The 26,941-nt window shown below is 41.0% G+C and overlaps 1 protein-coding gene across 12 annotated transcripts in view; it reads right to left on the bottom strand.

The window, feature by feature from the left end:
* The window catches only part of wnk1b (WNK lysine deficient protein kinase 1b), a 63,339-nt gene that overhangs the window by 20,067 nt on the left and 16,331 nt on the right, over nucleotides 1-26,941 (bottom strand). For 9 of the 12 annotated variants that reach the window (XM_056748539.1, XM_056748540.1, XM_056748532.1 and 6 more), the window contains exons 3-11: nucleotides 15,864-16,036; nucleotides 12,882-13,102; nucleotides 11,211-11,368; nucleotides 7,929-8,017; nucleotides 5,717-5,936; nucleotides 5,335-5,635; nucleotides 5,077-5,261; nucleotides 2,606-2,851; nucleotides 629-1,882 (exon numbers count right to left, since the gene is read on the bottom strand). In XM_056748539.1, coding sequence (XP_056604517.1) covers nucleotides 629-1,882; nucleotides 2,606-2,851; nucleotides 5,077-5,261; nucleotides 5,335-5,635; nucleotides 5,717-5,936; nucleotides 7,929-8,017; nucleotides 11,211-11,368; nucleotides 12,882-13,102; nucleotides 15,864-16,036 — 2,847 coding nt within the window. The remainder of the gene's footprint in view (nucleotides 1-628; nucleotides 1,883-2,605; nucleotides 2,852-5,076; nucleotides 5,262-5,334; nucleotides 5,636-5,716; nucleotides 5,937-7,928; nucleotides 8,018-11,210; nucleotides 11,369-12,881; nucleotides 13,103-15,863; nucleotides 16,037-26,941) is intronic. The other 3 variants (XM_056748543.1, XM_056748542.1, XM_056748537.1) reach the window with 2 other exon arrangements.

Genomic DNA, 26,941 nt, shown 5'->3' with positions numbered 1-26,941 from the left:
ACCATTTCCAGCCATCTATAATGTAGCAGGTCTAATAAAGCGGGCGTTAAAATACAACAACAAAATAAAAACATTTCTAAGAGCAGGATTAGAGAACCCAACATTAAAGAGGCAAGCAAACCGATCTAAACCCCCATTTGTGTAGTATGCGTCTTGTGTGTTTGGTCATACAAATCAGTTTCGTCAAGCCTCATTTTTCAAATAAAACAAGCATCTTTTAAAATTCTGATATTACCACACAATAACTGTTACATTTTGGTCGATGTGCATAAAAAATTGGTAAGAGGCAACCATGACTTCAGATTTGTATGTTCAGATATAAAATTATACGTCATATCTGCACAAACACACAGGTACAGCACTATACAGTATGAACATACACACAAAATAATACTTACAAAACACACCTAAAATAAAAAACTTTGGAAATAAAATGACAATAAATCAAAGGGGATTTAAAAAGCAGGTTTATGCATATACAGCTCAGTATACCTCCTGAACATACTTCTTAGCCCTATGATATGGCTGGAGAGGGTTAAAACCACAACCACGGGACAAAAATCAGGTAACTGAGAAAAGCACAGGGATTGCTAGGGAAAGGCGGACGGGAACGAGTAATTTTAGGTACCAGATGAGACAGGGCAGCCTCGTGGTATGCGAGGTTCGGCTGAAGGGTGGTTTGCCGGCCCCAGGCACTGATGTGCAAGGACGGGACACCCGACGATTCGGAGGCTGGGACGAACAGAAACGTTGGCTGACTGGGCGGGTGTCCGTCGCTGATGTTGCTCCCTCCTTCCATTTTGTAATAGAAAGTCTGAGGGATTGACTGAGCGCCGGAGGACTCTTGACCTTGGTAAAATGGATGAGGGGGAGGTGAGTAGAACTCACCAGCATCAGAGGAGGTCATTGAGTCGCTTGATGGCTCAGGGCTGTGATCTCTAGGTCCGTGTAGAAGCAGGTTACCAGGGGGAAGAGGCAGTTCTGGGCTGACGTAGCTGTATAGTTCTTCGGTGACAGGCTGCAAGCGACCGCATACGCCCTGATTGCTGGCTGCTTCCTCAAGGTTAAGGTCCATGGAGCCGCGGCGGGCTCGGTAGAGTCTGGAGGCCAGCATGGCGGGGTCTGCCTGAAAGTTGTGCATGTGGAATTCAAAGGGTTCGGCAGTATGTCCCAACACAGGCGGAGCTGAATGAGGTTGATAGACCGGATCACCAGCACCAACTGCCCCAGTTGGCTGTCCCACAGACATTGACATGCTCATGGGAGGCAGTTGCGGGACTGGGCTCTGGGTCAAACGCATTTGGTTTTGGACGTGAAGGTGCGGGTAAGCTGTCCCAGGTTGAGGTGGAGCCTCGTAGGCCATGCTGGCGGCAGCAGCCGCCTGCATCTGCTGATGGAAAGCGATGTGGCTCATCTGATGAGCCGTCATCGGGTAGCCACCATATGACATGGCTTCCAAGTGTTCCATTAACGCAGCCTGATTAAGACTCAATCTCCGGACCGCTTTCTCTTGCTCGGCTCTAACATCCTTGTATCCGTAGATGGATTCTGTAGGGGTTGGCAGGTGCAGTGGCTCGGCCAACCTTTGAGCCGCCATTCCTTGCATCACGTATAGAGAAGGTTCAATGCTGGCACCCATGGTCTCCATGCCTGAGAACGGGTGCAAGCTGCTGCCATAGCTACGGTGGTAGGTGGGCTGGAAGTGTCGCGTGTGGGCCTCCAGGATGGAGGTGCTCTTACGACGCTGCACATTGAAACCTTTGGGTGGGCAAGACGGCGGCGGCGAGAAAGACACGGGCCGCTCTGGGATGGTGGGGAAAAAGTGCGGGGGCTCAACCAGACCTGAGCCTCCTCCGCCGTAGGGCTGACTCACTGACTGCGGCTGCAGTGACAATAACATATAGCATCTTTGTGAGGCAAAGGAAACAGCACAAGTTCACAAAGCAAGAAAAAACAAAAAGAGAGAAAGATGTAAAGAGATATCAGGTGAAAAACAGACAATATTCATCTCAAAGGTAAAACTGCCTCAATGACAAAAGAATAAGTCAAAAGATGCTTAAAATATGCTAAATGTTTAACAAAAAGAAGTGTAAAAACATGATAGGGACAGATTCACGATTAAATACAGATGTGTCACAGGCTGAAGGGCCTAAGAACTATTTTGACTCGACCGAAGTTCTTCTAAATCTGTATTTAATGTGAACACAGGGCTCCAGCTGAATGAACCAGGGTATCCAAAAGAGGTTTTAATGTATGTATCTGTCCGTCTTCATTCCATCAGGACTGTGGTTAGCCAATCTATTCTCAAGATTTGTGACAAACAACCATTATGCTAATGCTATGGTGGGTTTCAACCTGAACCTTTGACTCTCAAAAAGAGAACTCTACTTGTCCTCATGTTGTGTTAAACAACCGCTAATAAGTGAAATTGCATTACCTATCTTTAAACTAACATTTCTAACGGAATGACTTTCAGTTTGATTATGTTCCTCGCCCCTTCCAAACTGTTCATAGCACTTTAAAAGTGTTCTTTACAGATGCAAGGTCTATACCCTAGATCATGTACAGCAGGGGAATCCTGGTTCACTGGGAAAAACTAACATACAGGACTGGCAAAGATTGCTGGGAGACTGGCCCGGCGGCGGGACGGGGCCGAGTGAAGGGGCAGGACGCTCTCCAGCGCTTTGGACAGTCTGTCCGCGAACGTCTCCCCATCTGGCCTCCCCAGTCGGGGTGAGAGGGGGGCTGATGCGACTGGAGGAGGTGTGGAAGGTTGCTTGGGAGGGCACAACAGAGGAGTGGTAGAAAAGCAGGGCACGCAAACAGACATGCTACGACGACGTGGAGGAGGCTGGAGGCAAAGAGGGGAACCGACTATTAACCTCAATGGAACGTAAATGAGACTAAAGCTAAAAAATAAACTATAAGAAAACAATTCAAGACAAATACCAACATACAGAATAAAAAAAAACATTAAAGCTCAAAAGAGAAGTCTGAGGTTTCGATCAAATGTTGATATCATCTACCATAAAGTCTATTGTCAAGTCAGATGAAAACAATAAACATGGTTGAATTGATGACCTATGGATGACAATACTTTATCAGGTGACATAACTATTTATGCTACGATAAGACTGCATGTAATACAAAACCAAGAACTGATGAATCACAGTGGCAGCCTGAAGTATTGCTCAACAAACCTGATCTGAGATCCGGTTACATGTTACAAAGAAACTGTGTTAATTTCCAGACAAATGTGGGTACAGGTGACTGCAATGACGCTACTGAGATCAAATCTACCGTCATTGTCAGACTCCAACACCACTAACTTTCTAAAACAGATAAATAACGGATACAGTTGAGGTTAGGAATCTCCATAAAAACATCACAGGATCTCCATCCACAGAGATGTTTCATGACAAAATATGAACATAAAAGATCAAATATGACAACAAATATCATGTGGTATAAGAAAACAAATGATAATAATTAAAAAATATCGGTGCTGTGCAGAATCTGAATTTTAACTTCTCACGCATTATTAAAGCTATTTTTTAAAGCCTTATTTGAGTTTAAGGAAATAACTAGAGTGAATTTGAAATTTGTCCCCGAAGTCGTTTAATGTAATTGCAAAAAGGCAAACCAATGCAAACAAATTAAAAATGAATGAGTCAGAATAGCTTGCGGAAGTGATGAAGGCCTTCCAGTCTGCACAGCACGATACACTGCTACAGTACATGGCACTGTCTTAAAAAGAACATGGGAATAAAAACCAAGTAAAATGCAAATAAGTAAAAATGTGATGAAGAGGGAGCACCGGCTCAAGGCCTGTGGGAATCTGAAATATACTCGACAGTTGAGAGAGAAAACCAGAATGAACAAAGAGGATGTTTGAAAAGAATCAAACCTGTTTAGTGTGTCGAGGTTATGGCTTTGATTTCCTTTTCTCATGCATCATTCATTTAGTGTCTCATAAAGATCAACATTCAGTTTCATATAAAAGACAAATCATGCAACCACAACAATCCAAAAGTCAAACATCAATTCAGTCCACATTCATACAATATTTTACAATATCATTATGCACAGGAAGTACCATGATGGGATAAACATATATTAACTACATGAATGAAAATTATATTTAACTAAATTGCTTATTGATTGTCAAATATAATATTATTTTGTTGTGCAAGTGAAAGACCTGCAACTTTATGTTGTGTTGTCGACGTTATAATACGCACATACAATTTAAGAAAGACTAGATTAGTCAATTATCTGATCATTCTCCTGCCAGAGGGTAGCTGCCAAAACTCTGTTCTCAAATGAACTCGTGCACATAGCAACTCATTTGTTGATTCTTAATGATGTTAAAAACAACGTTTAGCTGCATTTTAGACAAGTCTGTGTCTTCGATTACTACTTCGATTTTTTCTGTTGCATACTTGACAGGAAGGTGTGGTTCTGTCTGTTCTGTGTGCGCTAGATTTAGTTAAACAATGCAAAGACTATTTCTGTAGCTCCGCTGGTGTAGCATGGTTCTAGTAACCGCATGGTCATCGGTTTGAATCATAAGGCTGAAATACACTACAAGACTTTTGCTCATATTTTCAGATTGTGCCAGTCTGAAGATTTGATCAGTTAGTGTGTTTCTATCTGATACTTTCAAAAAGTTTACAAGTGTACGTCTAGTTTTAAAAAGATCTGTTCAGATTTTCAAAGTCTTGTAGTGTATTCCAGCCATTAGGGAAGACGCTAGTAAAAAAACGGATAAAAACACTTTTTCACTATGAGTCACATTGGATAAAAGCAGCAGCCAAGAGCGTAAATGCGAATGTAATTTGTGTTGACTTTAAAATCCCATTTGAACCTTTCTTCAGTCTACAGAGAATATAAACGCAGCTGCTTTCTGCGCTTTAACATATTTGAGCTGTTTAATCTTTCTGTGCACTGATCACGGATTTGGCTGCAAAACTGCTTCTTTGAAGTAGTAATTTATTAATTGAGGAATATGCCAGTAGGCGTACAGCTGCCAAAAGTGTGGTGTGTGAATGTTTACGTTTCTTGATGATGACTTACCATGGGCTGCTGGAGGTATGGGGTGTGCTGCTGGGGAGCCTGAGATACGGGGGGAAAGATGCCCTGTCCGGGCACCTGGGGTTGTTGGGACGTTGCAGGAGAACCATACGACATGTTGACCTGGCTCAGGTGAGCTTCTGAGAACACTGATGAACCCTGACCACTGTCCAGCGTCCCATCAGCAGCTGGGAAAAGAGACCAGGCTTAGAATTAAGCAGGAAAAGACTGATTGGTCGATGAGTTTGGGATTACCCTTACAGGCCATTCCACTTTGTGAGTAGTGAAGCTGCTGTTCTGCCTCAAGTTCCTCACAATCAGGTTGAAGAAGACCTGGAGTGGGAGGCTGGGATCCGCACTGACTCTGAGTACCGTGAGAGGTTGGTGTGTTCTTCAAAGACTCGCTGGAAATCTGCTTCTGCTCTTCCTCCTGTTTGCGTTTCTCTTGTTCGGCTCGTACTTGCTGCCGTTGCTCTCGCTTGCGGTTGATCAGAGCCACGCGATCCCTGATGGCCTTGGCCATGGTTTTGTGGTCGCCCTCGCAAACGTAGCCCGACTCAACCTGTGTAGTGACATCGTTAAAAAAGGTACAGAAATAAAAGACACCTATGTGCGCAACATGCAGCTCATAAAACCAACCCACCATTTCCTGAGCCACATCTTCTGGAACATCCTTGCTGAGGTCGAAGGAGAACTCGATGGCTTCGTTTTCTTTGTATTTGCCTTTGAGTTTCTTGACGTCTTCGATCCGCAGCCAGAGCTTAATGGCGATCACCTCACGGTCGTCCTCCTCGGCCAGCTCAACTCGTACTCCTGTCTCCTCCTGGAAGAAGGCATGGTTCAAAAGATCCTTGATAGCATATCTGTCAGGGACGAAAAGCGGTTTTAGTACAAGTAAACAAGACTAGTGATCTTAAATAATGACAACCAGACAAAATTACACAATTTGAGTAATGTAGAATAATTCTGAGAAACATGCTTGAATACTGGAGTTCTTCAAGACAATTAAAAAATGGACTAAAGGGTCGAGCCACAATTCAAAACACCGAACACGATTTTCAATTGCACCATCTGATTACGAAAATGATATTTAATAGGGTTCCAGTCTCAGGGCTCTGCCCCAATGAGTCAAGTTTGATAAATTCATAAGACTGTACAGTACAACATAAACTATAAATAAGATTTTATAACCTAAATCAGTGGTTCCCAACCTGGGGTCCGCGACCCCCTTAGGGGGGCGCCAAAGTTCACATGAGGGCCGTGGGAGCTGACATACATTGAGATTAAATAAAGTTGCATAAAATTTTCCACTAATCATTTTATATAAAAATAATGTGCTTACAATGCAAAGATAATGCAGTCAAAGATAGTTATATCTTATATAAAATAATTATTTCAATTTCCGGCTCCATCGGCAGACATTCACAAAGGACTTTGCGGTAGCTGGAAGCACTGACATCGGCTGTTCTCGCTATGAGACTCACGTGAGAATTGTCCTCTGTCAGTAGTCAACGTTCGTATCAATATAAAAATTACAAGAAAAAATAGCAGAGAAACGTTGCAACACAGTTCCAAGTAAGGAAGGAGGCAACTTTTATTAAAATAAACAAACCACAAAAGGTGGTTCACGGTCGACTGCTGGCCACACAAACATAATAAAACATAACAAAAAATCCAGGCCTGGTCCTCTCTCGTCGTACACTCCTGTCGCTCATCCTTTTGTTTTCAATCTCCTCCGTGATAAATGCAAGAACTGTGCAACCCGCAGCTGACACTAATCACTCACGTTCCCTCACGGCTCTAACCTGAACATTTGTTTGAGTATTCAAGTAAAAATGTCATTCTATCTTAACCATTTAATTTATGATTAAATTATTTCATTTAATTGATTTATATTTACTATCTATATATGTGTGTGAGTAGCAATTATGTGTGAATACACACCAGACACACACACATATGAGGGTTGGGGGGGTTCGATTGTTATATATGTACGTGGGGGGGCCCCAAGGAAAAAAGTATGGGACCACTGACTTAAATATTGCACTAGAAATGACCAACCATTTGCATCTCAAAATGCTAAACCATGTCACTTCCAGGGAATGATGAACTCCTATATTTTCACCAAACAAATCTTGTTCAGCTCTTTCGTTATTCTGGAGTTCTTGCAAGCCGACCTCCAGGTTTGCACTGCAGGATTCACGCATTGATGAGTAGCTTGATACAGTAGATATCAGCTTTCTATTGCTTCATCATCGGAACTTCAGACATCATCTCATCTTGCTGTTGACACACCGTTTTCCATTTGTTTTCCGTTTGCCATTTTCCATTCAATTTTTTTATTTGCCCAAGCAAAACACAGGGCATTAGCCGTAAGCATGATCCTTGATACGACACTATTAATGAAGTTACAGATTTTCCCCATATTTTGTCTTAAAATACACTTCATGTGTTCTAAGGTCAGTATTAAGAAGACTTTTAGTTAAAATGTGCATTTTGCAGAATCTTGCGGGGTTTAGACCTTGGCGTGCAGGAACTTCTGTTATCATTGCGCTGCAAGAATGAAGTTGATTAAATAAAGACAGAGATTTTACTGCCAGTCGAGTGAGATTACAGCAGTTTCATTTACTGCCGGTTACTGGAATTGTTCCAAAGCGTTGTGTGAAATAAGCTTATCCGCTGCTACTGTGCACATCACACACCCAGAGCCCCCGATACACCCTCACATCAGCAATAGGTTCATCGCCTCCGTGTGCAGCTGCAGCACGACTGCCTACGAGAACTGAGGTATGACCAGATGAATGAGTTCTACGACCGATGTGTGCGTGTGAAACATGCAGTAGGCACCACCTCACCTTTCATCTTTGTTTTGCTGAATACATCCCTCGATGATCTCTTTCACCTCTGGAATGGCTACCTTGTCAAAGCTGCAAGGCTTAACTCCCTGCAGAATAAAAACACAATGGAGCGTTAAATCAACACGTCGTTTTTAAAGTGTAAGAAAACACGGCTCACTAGGGATAATCCAACACTTGTTTCGTGAAGAAAACGCAAGGGCCGCTTGCCTGTGCAGAAGCAGCTGGCGTGATGCAAAGATTCTAGTTGGCACCTAAAACATCGCTATCCAGTTACTAAGATGTTCTGAGTATGTTAGTGTTGTTGCTATATTGTTGCTAAGGTGTTTCGGGTGGTCACTTGGTGATCAACTTCTGGCCCAAGATGAAAGAATCTCTAATGGTATTCTGGTCTGTAAATATGGTTTGGCTAAGTGAAGATTTTTTTAACCCATTATTGACCGCTTGGAGAAGAATGAAAATACTTCTTATAAACAAAATTCATGATTTGAATCATTGGTATTATTCATTCAGTACCAAAATATCTTAAAATTCATCAATAATATGATTAAAACCATTAGTTAAAATTCTGTTCACTATCATTCACAATAAAAAAATCAGTTTAGCTGATAAACCAGATATTGAGCAACCTAACACTTGATGACCATTAGTTTAAAAACAGAACACAACTCCACCATGCGACAAAACCAACATCCTACGAATCAACTAACACAAAATAATGAAGACAAAGTAGTATCTTGAAAACAGAAACGACCCTTTTAACTCATCACAAAGATAAAAAAGCATTAAAAAAAGTTACAGCATCTGCCCGAGAGAGAAACAAAACAAACTTACGAGCAAATCCTGGAACACTAGATGCCTCACAAAGAGATCCGCTTCGACTATTTACCAAACCTTGGCATCGCCTCCTTATAAGTCTGCACCCCTACCTCAAATTCCAGTGCCAAACAAAATTAAGAATGACGAAGCGTCTAATCGAATGAAGCGAGAAAGTCAAAGAATTCCGATAACAAGGTGATTTAAAAAGCCTGTTGCTAATGCTCAGAGTAAATGGGTCCCCCTAAAGCCGGATACATGATGTTCCCTGCTCTTGTGCAAGTTAACAAAAGCGGAAAATTAGAAGCAATCATATCGTATTTTAACAAAGCAAAGAGAGGAGGGCTCTTGAAACAGCTGGGGGTGGATGTTAAAGGGAACAAAAGTAATCTTAAACTTTTGCTCTGTTCAAGTCAGTTCAGATGTGTTCCCATGCATCTTCATACTAAAGAATATTACTGTCCGAATTCTCTTTGTGGTAACGTGCCGTAATTGCATCTTTAAATGTTTTCCTCAAAAGCAAAAGCATGACATTATATTTTGACCTTTTTTATTAAAACGGGCTGTTAGGATGTTGCTAAGGCGGATGGTTTCTTACTAGGCCGTACTGTAGCAATGCTTTGGCTGTAAAAAGCACCAATACTGACTTTCATCAAAGTGTCCATTTGTAAGCTCCTTCAAAACAGTTTATTAGTTAGTTCATGGCTAAAAGAAGGTTGACCTTCACAACAGCATCAACAAACATTTCCCCCAAAAACAACTCCAAATATCTGACATCACTATTCATGTTAAACAAACTGTATAAAAAATAAACAGGAACACTGTGAAACCCTGTAATGCTGTTTACTCTGACTGCGGCTCTGAACTCTTTAGTTGAATTACCCAAAAAGAAAAAATCTGCATTACAGTAAAATGCCTGCCAGTGACTTCACTTCAGTAAAACTGTCGGGTTGAAACGTTCACATTAGAAAGTGCACGGCTTGATAGAGAGAAGTAACAAGAGCGGTTTTGTCGTAATGAAAGCTCTGTTTACACAGAGGCTGAAATGGAGAAAAGCAGTCACACAGCTGTTTGTGTGAGTAACCCCGGGTCTGTCGGGCTTAAAACTCTCTCCGATTGCATAAATCTTCAATTGCTTCTTTCAGAGAACTGAGCGATTGGATTTCAAGAGATTAAACAGCCTTCAGTTTTCCTGACGGGTGAATAGTGCCAAAAAGGCGAAATCTAGGACGTTCTTTGCACTTTCTTAATCCAACAGGTGGACTAGGATAACCAATACGGCCACTTTTCCACCTGCTGAGAAAGAGAAAGGCAAACAGTGCTATTCTCCTTTTTAGACACTGCAGAGTAGGCCTTTTTATTTGCCAACAGCAGATCATTCTTAAGAACAACTTTAAAAGAATGCCAAATTAAAATTTAGACCAAAATTTTGTTTGTCAGACAAATACAATTCGAATCCTTTTAGGATTAAGCATCGAAGTGACTATTGTGTTATTCCTAAATCAAGTTTTATTTAAATAGTTTTAAATGTGTTATCTATTCAGTATTCAAACTACTGATCAGATTTTAACCTCCAGTATCATATGATGGTCCCATTGACCTGAAGGAAAACAAACAAACTCAACGCTGTCCCTCCCCTCTTCTTCCTCTCAGCCAATCATATTAAAGGCCATCTATAAGGGGAAAGAATACTATTTTTAAAGCAAAGCAACACAATGGTCTTGGACTCGCTTATACCCTCAGCGTCATGCAGTGTAATTGTTCTCTGACTGACGCATTGTCCATCTACAAATATCATTAATGATGATTACATCACAATGGCTTAAATGAGATCAGTAATAAATAAATCTCATACGTAAAATGAAACGCAAACATTTAAGCCGGAGCAAGCAGTTGATGGGATCGAGGCTGTGACTGTGGAAAAGTGAACACAAGCTGATATCAATAATGAGTGATTCAATCTAAGAATGATTTTTTCTATTAGCACAGCTTTTTATTCGTTATCTTACCTTTAGGTTTGCCTTTATCCATTGCTAAATAAAATAATAAAATAAATGGCTGGCAATAGCTCACGTTGTAGGTTTAAGATCATTACAAAAATGTGGCACGACAACATTCATTTGCTGATATGTTTATATATACAATTGATTTATACCGTTGTCATGATCATAGCGCCCACCACTAGCGTAGGCGTAATGGACGGCTGTCATAGTTGGTTTGCTATATAATCTTATACATAGTGAGACGCCTCCAGCAGCGGGCAGGTTTAAGTGTGCGTAGAGAGCAAGCTCCTTTTATTGAATTATTTCACAAGCAGAAGCTTGAGTGGGTGTAATGACAGAAATGTGAGCCAGTGAAGACTACAGCAGACGGAAACAGAGATAAATCCAAAGTCCCCCACAGACGGATCGAGGGGGCGAGAACAAGGTTCGGAGAGAAAGTGATAAGATGTGCGAGGATACTCACGCTGGTGACCCGGCGATAGATTTGAGCGGGGTTCTGACACTCGGAGTAAGGGTACTCAGAGGTCGCCATCTCCAACATGCACATCCCGAAGGCGTACACGTCCACCGATTCGTCGTACTTTTCCTCGTACATCTCAGGCGCCATGAACTCAGGGGTACCTTAAATCAAAAGAACCATTCAGAACTCTCACAGCCTGAGATCTGTACTCACCCCAGCAGGGCCGGGGAGAGGAAGGGAGAGAGGAAGAGGAGAACCGGGCTGTCGCTCCGTAACGTCCCTGAGAGGAGAAAAGAGGGGGGAGCAAAAGATATGGAGAAGAGGGGAAAAAATAAAACAAAAAAAAAGAGGAAGGGGGAAAACTGGCCTCAGTTATTTCGCAGTGAAAGAATCCACTGTTTTTCTTTGCAAGGCCTTTAGGTGGGTTTATTCAGGTGGGTCGGACTAGTGCACAAAGCAGTTACTGCAAACAGGAAGTTGATTCAAGTCGGATTCACGTGTTGGTGAAGAACAGCCTACTTTAAGAGGTGACAGCGATGGGCTTTTCGAAAACCATGTTTATCTTTACAACCAGGTCATGCCACCGACACCTTAAATGAGATGGCAGCGACTAGCTATGGAACTTGATCCATGTCAACAACACAGTTGTGGAAAACACATGACAGACTCACCTTTCTACCAGACTGTAATGAGAGAAGGTTAAGCAGGTTAAAAGCACAGAGCAAGCCCATAGCTAGCGTGTTGTGCACTAGCTTGCGTTCAAAGGCCTCGCACAGAAAAACACGTCAGAATATTGATTCGTATTAGAATTATTTCGGTTTTTTGTGGTAGGTTGCTTGTTGACTTACCACTTACTCGTGAGCCATTTTTAGCATACTTACTGTTTGAACTGCAGGACATTAAATAATCCATACAGTGACGTGAGACCAGCCCTACAGTTGAGAATATAGCCCTACAGTTTAAGGGAAACAATTCTCAAAACCAGGGATAAAAAACTAAGACAATAAATGGAAAGAAGTCATTTTGGGGAGAGAAGGGATCCAGAAATAAACGTATCACAATATCTAAACCATCTGAAATAAAGGAGGGGGAAAATCTGATGAGGCCAACAGGAAAACCTTTGGAAAAATATGTTAGACGTTACTGGCAGCAATAGATCTCTAGGCTTTTAATAATTATACACCACAGGTTCCAAACCGAAGGGTAATTCTGTTTGTGAAAGTCACCAAGTCTGACTAACAAACAAAACGTTACGCACCATGCGGCTTCATTGGTTTTCTTGAGGCATATAATGACTCTGAACACAATAAGCTTTATGGAAGGTGTTTTTGTGTTTGCATTTACAGGCCAATTAGACGTCACTCGTTGCAATTACTGGCTTCGGGTGGGAAACAGCAGGATCTAAAGGTGTTCCCCCACTTTATACAAAGTCCCTTTGGCTTTCCCACATCTCCTAACTTTAATAAAAACCGAATCCCTTGGTTGCCTGGAAATCTGTGGTCTAAGGTGAACAGTGTAGCTCAGAGCTACAGCATGCCTTACATATTTCATCATCAACTTTCCATTTCAACTTGACACCTCATCGAACAAGACAAGCAATGACATGAAACACATTAAGTTATAAATACTTGGGAGGTGGGGAGAGAAATAGAAGAGTCAGCAGCAATGTCGTACCTATGACACTTTTAGCAAACGAAGAGCGCTTGAGGGTGGCCAAGCCCAGATCTCCAATCTTAACAGATCCAGTGGGGCCGGTGATGAAGATGTTGTCACATTTAAGGTCCCGGTGGATGATGGGAGGCGCCCTGGTGTGTAGGAAGTGTAGGCCCTTCAAGATCTGTCGGCACCAGCTCCGCAATACTTTTATCTTCATCACCTTGAAGCGCTTGAGATACCTGAGCACAAAGAGATTAGAGAAGATTACAGCAGGTCATGTGGAGTTCAAGGAGTTCTTGAAGAGTAAACCAATCGATCAATATTATTTCTTTAGTGTAAAAACAAAACCGGTAGCATTCTCTGGTCTTGAGGTCCTGTTATAGACAAAAAAGAACTTTTACTCAACCTCTCAATAAAGTCCACATTTACCCCATGATTTCTGCGCTTTAAATGACACTGCATTTACATCTCAACAACTCGCAGGAAGGCCGGGATAAGTGAGATGACAGCATGTGATGATGGCAGTCTACCCCAGCACTTTCATTAGATTAGCTTGCCCTAATCAAATCTTTTGGAGCCGAGCCATAGCCAGGCTTTATCCTTGTAATCCTCATTACAACGATCTACTCAGTTCAGGCACCACAACAGGGGTAGCTGGGTACCTATTATACCATAATGCCCTTGGCGAGAAGGAAGACGGGCACAAACCCGCTTGGAATAAGAAACCTTGTACAGTGTAACGCTAATAGCAAAGAACCAAAATTGAATCTTTTGTTATAATGTGACATCAATTTCAATCTGGTGCATTGCTTCTCTAAGCCAACCAACCTGTTTGTCTGAAAGAAAAAAACACACACAATGCAAGCCTTAGAAAACATACGTGTACAAAGGTAGATGTTACAGGTACGCACTCAGAAGTGCAATTTGCTGTGTCTTGCATTTTCACTACTCTTGCAAAAAAGATTTGACACCTATCACGCATCGGATAGTAAACGCATTAAAGTGGTTGAACTATCTTTGTTCATCGAGAAAACATCCGTAGGCAGGGATAAAATAGATAGAACTGGTTTTGGAAATGAACGACAAAGCCCGGCTGTAAGGGACGTAGTTAAAGTTTTATGTAAACATCTATAGTTTGCTTAATAAGATGCCCTGGAAGCAGCACTTTGCCCAACGGGATATGGGTGGTGAGGTAACAGGGTGTTTTGACGGTTCTGGCAGGTGATTGACAGGTGGGAAAGGAGCCAAGGGCAAGTCCCGGAGCGAAATACAGAGAGCAACAAAGCTCAAAATTGTCTCATCACTCAACACACCCAATGGCTCCAAGAGAGTCCTAATTGCCTGTTCTCCTATTTTTTAATTACATGAAACGTGTTATTTAAAGTATTCTGTCCTTAAGCATGAGGTCCAAAACACGTGCACAGAAACGCAAACACCTCAAGCGTTGCAAAACCAAACATTGTATGCATTTCCACTTAGAAACATGCATGTATTAGCGTAAACTGTTTTTTGGGTCATGGGAGAGCAACAGTTTGAAGAATCTTGCTGAACAAGTTCAACCGTCCTGTAGCTGGAAAATGTCATCAAGTTTATGTTTGGGAGATGACGCTAACTCTATTCCCCACCTTGAGGATTGAGGTTATAAGGCAATACATAAGGCAATGTAACATAAGAACGCATGTTAAATACGTAAAGTCACTGAAACTTTACTTTTTTACTGAAGTAATCAGAGAGTTCCCGTCATGAGTAAATCATTTTAACAGGTGAAATAATTTTGGCACAAAACTCCAATCACGATGGATTGAATTTAGTCCCACCATACTGTATCAAGCTAAATATTTAACGACACTCATGTTCGACTACATGTTCCCATGCCTTTGATGTCCAATAAACAATGATTAGTCTAGGCATGGCATGGCGTGGCTCCGGGAAATGGTGTATCCACCTGACCTCACTGTTTATCTTCGTGGTGGAGCCAGAGCCGGCACTTCCTATAAGCGAACAAAGCGGCAGCTTAGGGCCCTGCCGGCACTAGGGGGCCCCCAAGAGCACATGAAATTACAGCTTTTTTGTGATAATCACAATACGCATCCATTTTCTAGCATAGGGCCATACCCACTATTTTTTCTGTGATGTGTGTTTCAAATTTTGTGAAATTACGGTCTTATCGCAACATTGCAATATCAAAATAATTGTGGTGGCCAATCAAATGAAAGGAGGCGGGAGTAACTGGTTACAGAGCCTGTCAATTCAGCGTTATATTTGGGATATTTTTGACTTGTAATGCAAGGTTTATGTATTTTGGTTTTAGTGACATTCCTACATCCCAAACACAGCAACAACTAATAGAATAGGGTGTGTTCGATTTAATGTGTGGGTGCAAATAATCAAACATTGACAAAATATGATTGTATTTAGGGCAAAGGGGGCCAATTCTGCTTAGGGCCCCTTTAAGGTACAAGTATGTGTGTGTGTGAACATCCACAGGAGGGGGCTGCTAATCCAGCGTATGGTCTTCTCATGTGGAGGTGACAAGCCACTCTTCCCAGCGATCACTCTGGTATAACTGCTGTCTCGATCGCTCTATTGTGACTTTGTGTTTTGTAACAGATAATCACGCCCCCTGTCCACTGATGTAAATGGACATGTGGCTGCTAAAAAGCATGTCTGAAAAGAGGGTCTTATTGTTGCATTTCAATCTGCTGATTAAAATATTCACAGCTAAAGCTAATTGCACAGACATAAAAGGAACAAACAATGGGTTGTATTTTACATAACAGACCGGCTACAAATGATGCATTCAATAGTTGCTGTTGAGACAACAACACAAATGTGATTTCAAGCATTTTGACAATATAATTACACTTCTTAAACTATATCAATTGTTACCAAACTGATCTAGTAGTCCCATCAGAAGCAAGTATTACAGGATGCCACGTGCAATAAAATGCAAACAACAACACAATGGAGTACAAGCCTAAGGCCGATATATATACTCACGTTTTTAGCGTTCCAGATGTCATGAGCTCTGTCACCAGCACGATGCACTTGCGACCTTTGGAAGGCAACTCCCACGAGTCGTAGAAACGCACGATGTTTGGGTGCTGCAGCCCTTTTAACATGCCGGCCTCCTCTTTAAACCTCTGCCGTTCCGATTTCGACAGCTTTCGATCCTGCAAACGAGAGTGGAAAAAACTTTTAGTCGCCTGCCCTGTGTAAACAAACTGAAATTGATGGAATTTCACAGCTATTTATTGGATTTTAATAGTTGCAACGGTGATTAAACTCAGAGGTTAGCGTGGGATAAGCGTTACAAATGTGATTTAAATTAGCCGTAATGACTTCATGTAAAACCACAGTGGCTCACGAGGGAATCGGAGTGGATCCACTCAACTTAAATAATGTAATCTGATTCCAGATTCCTGTCAGAGCTCCGGCAAACAGGCCCATAGACAAAGTAGAAAGGACACAAGAGGACTCATCTACTTTAAACAGAGTGGTCCTATTATCCTGGGCTAAATCCTTGTCAAGACCACACACAAACACACACACAAATGCAGCAAAAGAATAGAAAACCTCTTTGCAACTGGTTCAGCAAGACTGGCCATGAAAAACGATACTACATCATCTTCCCCCACTGTCTAACCCAGCCGAAAAATTCCTCTGATATTCTACCCAGGGGCCGAGACCTGTCCAATCAGTACTTCGTAGGGACGAGAGGGTTGTTGAATCGAACGCACCTCCACGCTCGTGAGGGTATCCAGTGTTAGTTATGTGAGTGGTGACGTCATTTCCTCTCCGGTCAGACGTGTCAGAAGTGTGCACAAGCCTGATCATTAATAACCATTATGATTGCCACAGCATCCCACAGTCGTGAATAACTCTGCACTTTTTTCTGAGGTTTACTTTTCTACGGCCCAATTCATGTGCATTATGTGACCGCTAACTTCAATCTTTTGAATTCAATCGTGCCCTGCAAACCTGCAGGAAGACCGCCATGTGCATCTTATAAAAGCTACGGTTCTGTGCATGTGCGCATCTATCGATTCGCAAGCTAACTGCAAGCAGATCAGATATCATTTTCTCTGTCTGGTCACTGATGTGCTGCCATTCCAGAACGCTGAGAGTTGCAATCTATTTCTACATTAAAGCAGACAATCATTAATTTTCCAAATGCACCAAACACTGTTCTAGCAGCAGGCATCTGCAAACCATTAAGTACCAGTAATCCCAAAGGATAGCAGAGAAGTAGAGAGAGACAGAGAGAGAGAGAGAGAGAGAGAGAGAGAGAGGGAGAGAGGGAGAGAGGGAGAGAGAGAGAGAGAGAGAGGGAGAGAGGGAGAGAGAGAGAGAGAGGGAGAGAGAGAGAGAGTAAATGGTATTGACTGGGATGAGTGCTATGGGAGATGAAAGAGAATGTGATGGAAAGACCCTATCAGACTGAGTGAGAAAAACAACATCTAATTTGGATTTGTACATCCCAGAATACAAAGGCAGAGAACTCAGAATTCTCTGATCAGATTTGCCGATCAGAAGTGTAACATTCAATACAGTAATGCTTAAGAATGGACAATTAAACTGATCATTTAGATATATCTTGTAGGCCTGGTAAGAAATCTCACTACTTGAGTAATAAAGTCACATTGAAGTGGACTTGCTATTGTTCAGGTTTTTAGCTATAAAATGTTGGACCTTTATCTCATTGCTTAGCGCTCTGGTGAGCTCACAGTGACCATGTTTGAGACCGACCCGGGGCAGTTTTAATCCTACTTCTCTCGCCTTCATGCTCCTGTCTGTATCTATAATCCTATATATACATAAAGTCCATCAAAAAAGCATTATTAATATTTTGACAGTTGAACTAAAATTGCTCAACAGGATTGTCTTCAAACTTTTGCTTTGCCATGACAGTAACTGACTTGAAATAGAAAACTGCAGATATAGATTTTAGTTTGCCCACGAAAGAGCACGTACCTGCATTGCATTACTGTACGAATTGCACTGACATTTCACAACTGTCTGTGGAGAATCTAATCAACACCTGATAACATAGAAAAAGAAAGACGTCTTCTGCAATATGCTGGGGATTGCAGCTTTTGATAGCCTTTATTTTTTAGTCAAAAAAGCCCATTGATGCTTACTTTGACAGATAAGGCTCAGATAGATAAAAAAACAAGTCTGAGTGAGTGGGCGAGTGAGAGAGAGAAAGGGAAGTGATGCGTTTTACTTTGACACCTCATGCACACTGGTCTTGGCAAACTGCAGGTGTCACTTTTAGCACTCTGCATCTCAATATAAAAACGCAGGTGCTTGCGCTTTTCTCAATCATGTGAAGAATATATTTAAAGGTTTGTTTACAGGAATAAACACAGGGTAAAAACAACAAAGGTTACGTTAAATAAATCTGCCAAGGTGGATGAGGAAAGCAAATAAACAAACATAAAAACTCAAAGTAGAGACTCTCTCTCTTTTCTAGTCACATTAAGTTGGCTGTCATCTGTAAAGAAGGTAGTACATTGTAGGACGTAGTTACTTTTTAACATGGAAATTCATGCTAATAATACTACAATCCCCATGAATCGCTCAAGATGTCAAGAATTAAAACAGGACATTATATTACAAATTATTTTTTCCACACTTCATTAAGTTGTTTAGAAGCATTCAACTGTGCGAAGATAACAAGAAAGCTTTTCACAGTAGCTTATTAACACTTCCGAATAATTCCTTGAGGACCATTTGATTGTGATCTTTTGGTAAACTGCAGTGATGGCCGCTGAAACGGGGCTACAACAAATGTATACCAAGTTATACACATTTTAAAATTAATTAAAAAAACTGTTTTAGATAATGGTAATTTATTATTATTGTATTAGGCTGGAACCTTTTTTGGGAATCGTTTCATGCCTTAAACCCATATTAAAATGGTAAGTAAACTGTCATTTTCAGTTTCAAACACAGATGGCGACAGAGAGCCGAACGTAACGAATTTCGTTGTTAATTGTATCTTTTTTTCTTTATAATTGAAATGCTACAGTAACAGAAGTTATTTTGTAAACACAAAACTCTCAAACCTCTCTCTCTCTCTGCTTAGCCAGTTACATGACCTTGTGCAGTTCAGTGAACAATCAGCTGTTTACTCGTGTCCAGGTCTACACCTCTGCCTTGGCGTGAGATAAACATTACTGTGGTGCCCATCGTCTGTAAACAGCTGAGAAAAACACTGCAGTAATCAGATACAGCAACACCACTTTCTAGAAAATCACCCCGGCTCCTTTCTGAGAAAATAAGCCTCATGCTAATGCAATAATGATAATGATACCATGCCAACTCCTGAAATAAAAAAACCCATGTCCAAGTCTTTTTTACGGCACTGCTTTCTAACTAAACATAACAGGAACACAAGTTTGGAGCACAACGCAAAAAGAAAATGGCCTTTGTTAAAACACTGTCAATTCAAGTTGGAGTCAATTTCATAACAGACCCAAAATCCCCTAGATGTGGTTGGAATAAGATGAAAAGCAGCTTTGACCATACTGAAAGACGCAATAACACCAATATTATGATAAAAGTAATTCCGATCGCTCGTTCAATCAGCAAGGCAAACGGAGTATCTCCTGTATCTACCTCTGAATAACAGCTGACTAAAACACCCCCTGAGATTTGCATTTGTGAAAAAAGCAAATAAAACGAATTGGCGTGACTCATGCTAGCAGGTTGCAATGCCAGTAGGGTATAAGGCAATCGGCACATCAAAGCTGAAAGAGATAAGAGCGCTTTCTGCTCATGTTTGCTTATACCTTAACAGCTCAGAGATAGACCTAGAGGCTCCCTGAACTACGTAATGCTTAAAACGTTCCACGAGTCGGGCGATACCTGGGTGCAGCGATACTTTATTGAAGTGCTTATAGTTATAATTCCAGTAGGCTTTGAGAAATGCGTATCAGCCAATTCATATCAAAGCAGAATGATATGCGCCTCGGTGACACCTACAGTTTCATAAAGCTCAATCCCAAAGGGGAAAGTGCAGACAGCTGCCGAGCTCTGGACGTCTACCAGGCTACATAGGAATCTAATGATTCGCATCGGGCCGTGAACGCACCCTGAAAAGCAGGCCCAGGCGGTCCTTAATACAGCAAGGGCAACATCCCAAAGTTTCCTGAACAAACAGCTGCTTCTCATGTGCAGCTCCTCCATCCCTCCATTTCATCCAATAGGACAGACATGCGTTGTTCGTAATAGGCTAACAGCACAGGGAAGACCACATCCTCCGTTGGGCTCGTACTGTAATATGTCACATCTGTCCAATCCTGTGCCAGAAATGAGAAAAAGAACGAATGAGGGGAAGAAATCTGGCTTCGGGCCTTGGTTTCTAGGAACACAAATGCATATCTGTGACAGTACTTTTCCACAATAATGGAACCCAAATGGCAGAACCTTGTTCTGGGCCTCTTGTTTAACAGCTGAGCCAAGTGGACTGTTAAGCAAGTATGTGCTTATTTGTTTTGATGTGTGAGTGAGTGGCTAAAGGTTGTGGAAACCTGGTTCTCCAAACTTCAAAGAACACAAACATATTCTACGATTTTAGCTACGCGACCTTAATCTCAGACATTGCTAAGGTGTTGAACTTTGAATGAAATCCAGTGCATACTTGTACTACATTCAGAGGAACTAAAGCTATAATAAACCTGGTAAGTTCACTTTTTTAAGTCATGCAGCAGTTTGCAAGACATTTTTTGGTACTTTACTATAGCAAACTACATGAGTGAGATCTAACGTTTGTTACCACAACAGTAGTGCAAGAACGTAGACATTAAGCATGCACAAAAGGAATGCACTGGCCAAGCACTCCTGGTTACAACAAAGTGAACGTTCCCGACCCCAGTCTAGCAATTATGAAGTCAAGCTTTATTATTCACTGCTGTAATTGCAGTACTTCCTGAAGGGAACGTGAAGCTGTCTTAGCAGGCATGCGAAGCACTTAGTGGGAGTTAATGGAAAGACAAAGATTCTGTTCTCAAGGGGGACTTCATTCTGTCTTTGGCGGATTCATATTTCACAAACACAGGCGCCAGTAGACCGCTGATACTAAAAATACCGCTCACCCTTCCCTTGCTCATTCATAGTCGGTTTGGGCATCTAGGAGACATCAAATATTTAAAAAGTCTTAAATGTGCACTCACACATACTCGTCAAAAAAAGGAATCGTAGCGAAACACTTAAAAATCTGCCTCCATTATGGACAAATTATCAGCTTACAGATGCTGCTGGTATTTTCTGATAACTATATAAGCGGGCCGGCTGATGGACACACTCGGTCACATGACTGCTTGAAAGCCTCCATTCCATTTCCCTGCAGCACTTAGCAATGGCCATGACAAGAGTTTAATACATCAAAACAAATATGACCACATCCTTCTGGCAGAAACTCTTTCCTTTGTTTGCATGTTGCTTTAATAAAGTAGAATGCAACCATGGGGCCTTCTGTCCCTATATGAGCGCCAAACGGAGGGTTGCAGGCTGATCATGGGTTCTAAACCATCCCAGAGTTCCACAGATTAACAGTATAGCCAAATGACTTCTCTCATGACTGCTGAAATCTCGCAAAGCATTGTAAACATCATAAGACTTTAATTTGCCTGACCCTGACAGCCTGACCCTGAATCAATGCAATGCCCCCTTTTCCATTATCAATGTTGAGAGACATTTGAAGAGCCGTTTAAGCTGCAATCACAATTTCCAGAAAAGAAAAAAAAATACATTAAGAAAAAACAAGCGTCAGATGGCTAACGGCAAATACAGGATTCTTTTTTGCTATTTGTTTTTCAGCAAGTTCACACTCTACCAAGAAAAAAGAATGACCGAGGCTGATATTCTCGAAAATGTTTACAGAGTCTCTTACTCCAGTCACATGAGACCTGGGTCACCAGTTCAAATTGCCCAACCGTGCACAGCTCATGTCTGCTCATCAAAGATAACCGTTTAGGACGACCCCGTGCCTTCCCTAACATTAGCTTTCCCAAAATGTGTTATAGTAAATGTGCTTGGTCCGTACCGCTTCATTGAGAACTGCAGGGTGATTCAAACTACTAACCATTTTCTTGGTGCCAACTACAGTTAAATAGGTAGAGTAGAAGACATCAGCCGTCTCCTCGTGAAAGAGTGTGGCGTGCAATGATTTCTTTGCTCTACAAGCAGTGCTGCTGATAAGTTCCTATGGAGAACTTTGATAGAGCAACAAAATGATAGAGGAAATGAGAAAGGAAATGTGCACCAGTCATGCATCTGCTTTGAATACGGGTGAACAGTTGTTCCTCAATCCTCACATCAAATAAGACTTACTGGAAAACCAAGAGAGCTTCTTATAGATCTAAAGCAGGCGTATACTTTTAGACTCAAATTAGTTAACGTAAACAAAAATGTGATTTTCATTTGCTCAAACACAGATTTTTCATCTATCAGCAGATTACTCATAAGCAAGGCCATATGTTTTGTGTGACCTCATTTTTGGGAAATGCAGATCGCCACTCAAGGGGTTGCTTTGGGGCCTATGAAGAGAACGATGCATATAATTCCGTTATCTTCTTAAAATCCTTTCAGTAGACTTCATGGGAGATAAACAGAGGTCAAGGTAGGGAAGAACCAGGTGTTCAGCCTCTGGCGTACATATAACCACAACATATTTTATACTAGTGTATTGGTTCTGTGAACAACAATTTAAATAATGGCTACTCCGCCGCTAAATGAATTTAGGGTCAAGACACAACCCAATGATCAAAAACAGACCACTTATACTTGAAACATTACAATTCTCATGAAAACTGATTATAACGGGTGGGTTGCTTACAGCAAGTGATTTGCATTTTAACAGTAAATCTCAAATTTTCTTGCAAGTCTTCAGCTTGGTTAAGGGTAAGTTTCAATATATACTGATTCATCAGATAACTGATAAAGAATCTATAAATTAACTACATATCATTTTCTATAATTTAATACATGATGGCTCACACTAAAAAAGTATTAATAACCATGATCATTGTTCCCAGCAGGTAATTTACATTCTGACCATAATTGTAGTGCTTTGCTTTCGTCACTATAATGACAACATTTTTACGATTTAAAGAGAATAAATTAGAGGTATTATCTTTGTTAACTTTATACATTTGCATTCACCCATGTACCACATGCATTCGGTGACATCTTTGGATTGTTCTTTGTTGGGTTTTGAAGGGTCTATGTAATCTGCTTTTAAAATGCATGAAATAAAACCTGAATTATGAACATAACTAAATATTATTCATTAACACAAAAGCAATTATGACGATACTAATAAAAACTAAGTTTAAATCAACATCAAAACATTGTGTAAAATATTAAACTTTTATAAATATTTAAAAAAGGAAAGCTTCACAACAACTATACAAATACTAAAAATAAACCAACTAGTCAGATGATTTGCCGTGGCTTTAACTCTAATTCACCAGTTTAACTGTTTCCCTTTTCCATTTGCATTAAACCTTAAGAGGTTTCCAACTCAACCTCACCTGCATTGTCATCTGTCATCTGTCATGATATAATTTCTCTTCATACTATTATTCAAATAAGGCCAATAAACCATGAAGCGCATAAAGTATTCAATTGGCAAAGCGTTGATATTCCTTATGTGTAAGAGCCAAACACAACACACCTTGGCCTCATATAGAGCTATAAATAAAGCAAGAACAATACAATAGCAATAAAAGAATGCATCAAGAAAAGAAAGACAGATTGAGAACAGAATAGACAGTGCAAGCTAAAATAAGGCCCCTTCATGGTCTCGCTTTGAACCAGATTCATGTGTCCTCGATCACTGTTTGGTCAGCTATGTGGGTCAGAGCGACGAGGAACATCTCCAGCACTTCTCTCTGCCTGTCACGGGCTCTGGGCTGTGAGGTCAGGAGGTGATGACGGAGCGCACAGCAAGCCAGTGTCAACCAGAGACAGGCACCATTGTTCGTGAGGCAGACCAGACATTTGCCGAAGACCTGCATGCAGTTGCGCACAACAACGGTCCTCGTTGGTTTCTGGATTTTCTCCACCCCGATCCACATGCCTCAATCCATCTTCCTTTGAAACGTAACAAGGCTTGAGGCAGGGGTGCGTGGAGTGAAAGGGAATAAAGTTCAGAGTTACTGTGGAAATTTTCCTGAGGTTTGTACATTAAAATGTTTGCAGTGACACCGCTAATAAATCGATGCTGGGGGCGGATGCTGTCAGAAACTTGCTTAGAAAGCCTTTAAAACTGCTTTGACAAACTACAAAACTGTAAGCTTTCCGGTGGTATTTGGATGCTTTGTAGTCCAAGATATTAGGTCATACCTTGGCATCTCAAAGAAAATTAGTAAGATATCACAAATGAGAGATTTCCAGAACTTTTTAAATCCCATGATCTTATGATCACCGGGGGAATGCGATGGCTTATCTGTGTATTGAACTCTCGCCGCTCTGATCCATGACAAACCCCTTTTAATCAATATAATGTTTTTTTTTTATTTATCACAAACAATCCCCTTGTGAGACAATGGTGCTCTTGTTTTGCTATGCAACAAATCTCCTTAAGTGATCAAGTTTAAGAATGACATTTACTAAATGTTCTCAGACAGTTCTTACTGGCATGTTGTAGGGCCATTGCTCAAGAATACAAATCCCTTTTCGGAAATAGGCAATTTAGAGTAAATCAAGGCTAGACAGGCTAAATCATTACATTACATACTAAAGCCAATTGTTCAACTGTGTAGCAAATCACCATCACATCTATCTTCTTCCTTGAAAGTCAAAATGCTGGATGGTCCATATGGGCAAGGTCAGAGATCTCTTCTCCAAAAAAACAGTTACTTAACCACCCCATGACAGCTGTTAATAACAAATTCCCACAAGGATCACCACTAGCTGTTTCATTTTCAACATTCATGAACCTTCTTCCGTTCTGTAATCATTGTTCCAATTGATCCCCTTCATGGAACCAAGCAGAACCTAAAAACCTAAAAGAAATGGTCGCAGAGGTTAGGGCTGGGTGATATACATTGTGATTCACGCTAATGATAAACGTCTAAATTGATTCTGAAATCGGTTCTTTGTTTTATGCACAGCTCTTCCGTGAACTACGGCTCTTTGATCGGTAGGAAGTACTGCTTGATCTTAAATCACTACGAGGTTGAGTCGTTAATAACGTGCATTTGAAAATGCAACGCTCTTCTATCATCAGTGTTTCCCATACAATGCATTTACTTGGGCGGTCCACTCAGGTATATTTATGGCCGCCCAAGTATAGTTGGCGTCACATTTTATGTATCCATCCGTGCTAATAATTGTATCTGTTCAGCGCCACAAGTCTGTCAAAATCCTATGGGAAACACTGCATCATTACTATAAATCAACTTTATTATCATGAAAATACCTGAAAAGGTTTGAAGAACAGCAAAAGAATTTGATCACAGGCATTTCCTGGAACTAATTGTTCTTCTTCCGTTTCCTATATTTAGAGTTTCTGCGCAAGAGCGCCTATTGGCTTTGGGATGTGGCGGCATTTAACCGCAAGTCATTGAGAAACTGAGAGCATAAGAATTGCACGATATATCACCCAGCCATGGGTCAGATAGCATTCCACAGTTTGTCAGCATACTTTATCATTAATAATAATAATAATAATAACAATAATAATAATAAGTCAGCTCTTTCCCTACAGATACAAAATGTAAGACATATCTAGGCCCACTCACAATTAAAGCCGCAGTAACATCTAAAACATCTGTAGAGCTTGTCATAATCCACATCAACCCTTGGGGAGACATAAAAGAATAAAGTAGGTCTTTTGTACTTTGCTCTGTACACCTCCGCACTCTTAAAAGCCTCTTTACAGCGCAGCACATGCGCCCCCTCAATTATACAGGGATTAGCTCATTGCATGATGGGGAAAAAATGCTTTTGTGCTTTAGCATCCTGAGCGCTTTAAACACTGCAGCATTCGAGTATTTAACCCATTTAAAAGAGAGCTAAAATAAGGTTTTGAGACACAAAGAAAGTGTGCACATCAAACTAGAAAGTTACAACATTGTTAGCCCAAAAATAAGGAAATAAAGCAAAATTTGTACAAATGATGAAGTGAGGCAACACCCTAATATTTGCACAGTCTCTGACTCATATGACCATTGGCTGAAATCCTATAAGCAACAGCAGGTCCAAAATTTAGTTCTGAGCTCTGTGACACACTCCTGTTATGATGTGACTATGATAAAACAAACATGAGAATTCCTCACCAACAAATGTATTTTTCTGCAGCACACTAACCTACTTTTCACACTAGCCCTTGATCCATGAGGGGTTATGGCAACCCAAATAAATTTAGCAGATTGCCTCGTGGCAAACAGAAGAGCTGAGCAAAGAAACTGGGAATCTTATGCAAGACATTTTGGCCTCACCCGGTGACAGCCATTATGCAAGAGCTTATGTACATAAGGGCTGTACCGACGGTCAAAAAATACCGGCAATTACTCATCTCTCAACCTTGTTCTTTTCATGTCATGTTCCACTGTCAAAGGCAGATCATTTACCAATGACACACTATGGCATTTAACTGGTTTAAAGATCTTTCATAGAGAAGATGGAAGCAAGTCACAGAAAAGACTATTATAGTCTTAATAGTCCTAAGGTCCTTAATCCAAACCACTGCAAACTCAAGAAGGTAACCACAAAGACAACAAACCAGTAGAGAACACTCAAGCTCCAGCATGGAGTAAAGAAACATTATGGTTGACTTTGCATTAAAAAGGGATTTAAATGAGAGGCAGAGATCACAGAGAAAGCAAAAGAAGGCCATGAGAGTGGAAATCCGAGTCACATAGAAGTGGCCAACCCAAGAGCATCCAGCCATTCAGAACAATGACACAACAACGAGTCACCGCAGATGAAATGACACGTCAGTAGGTATTTCATTGACAAAAGGGAGTGAGACATGATTGACATTTTGTGGGAATTTCCAAATCAAGTATGGACATAACAAACCTTTAAATGATTGGGAAACTTTAGAATACATCAAAGTTAAT

This window comes from Triplophysa dalaica, chromosome 5 (assembly GCF_015846415.1).
Source record: "Triplophysa dalaica isolate WHDGS20190420 chromosome 5, ASM1584641v1, whole genome shotgun sequence".
Lineage (NCBI taxonomy): Eukaryota > Metazoa > Chordata > Actinopteri > Cypriniformes > Nemacheilidae > Triplophysa > Triplophysa dalaica.
This window is presented reverse-complemented; position numbering and strand designations above follow the sequence as displayed.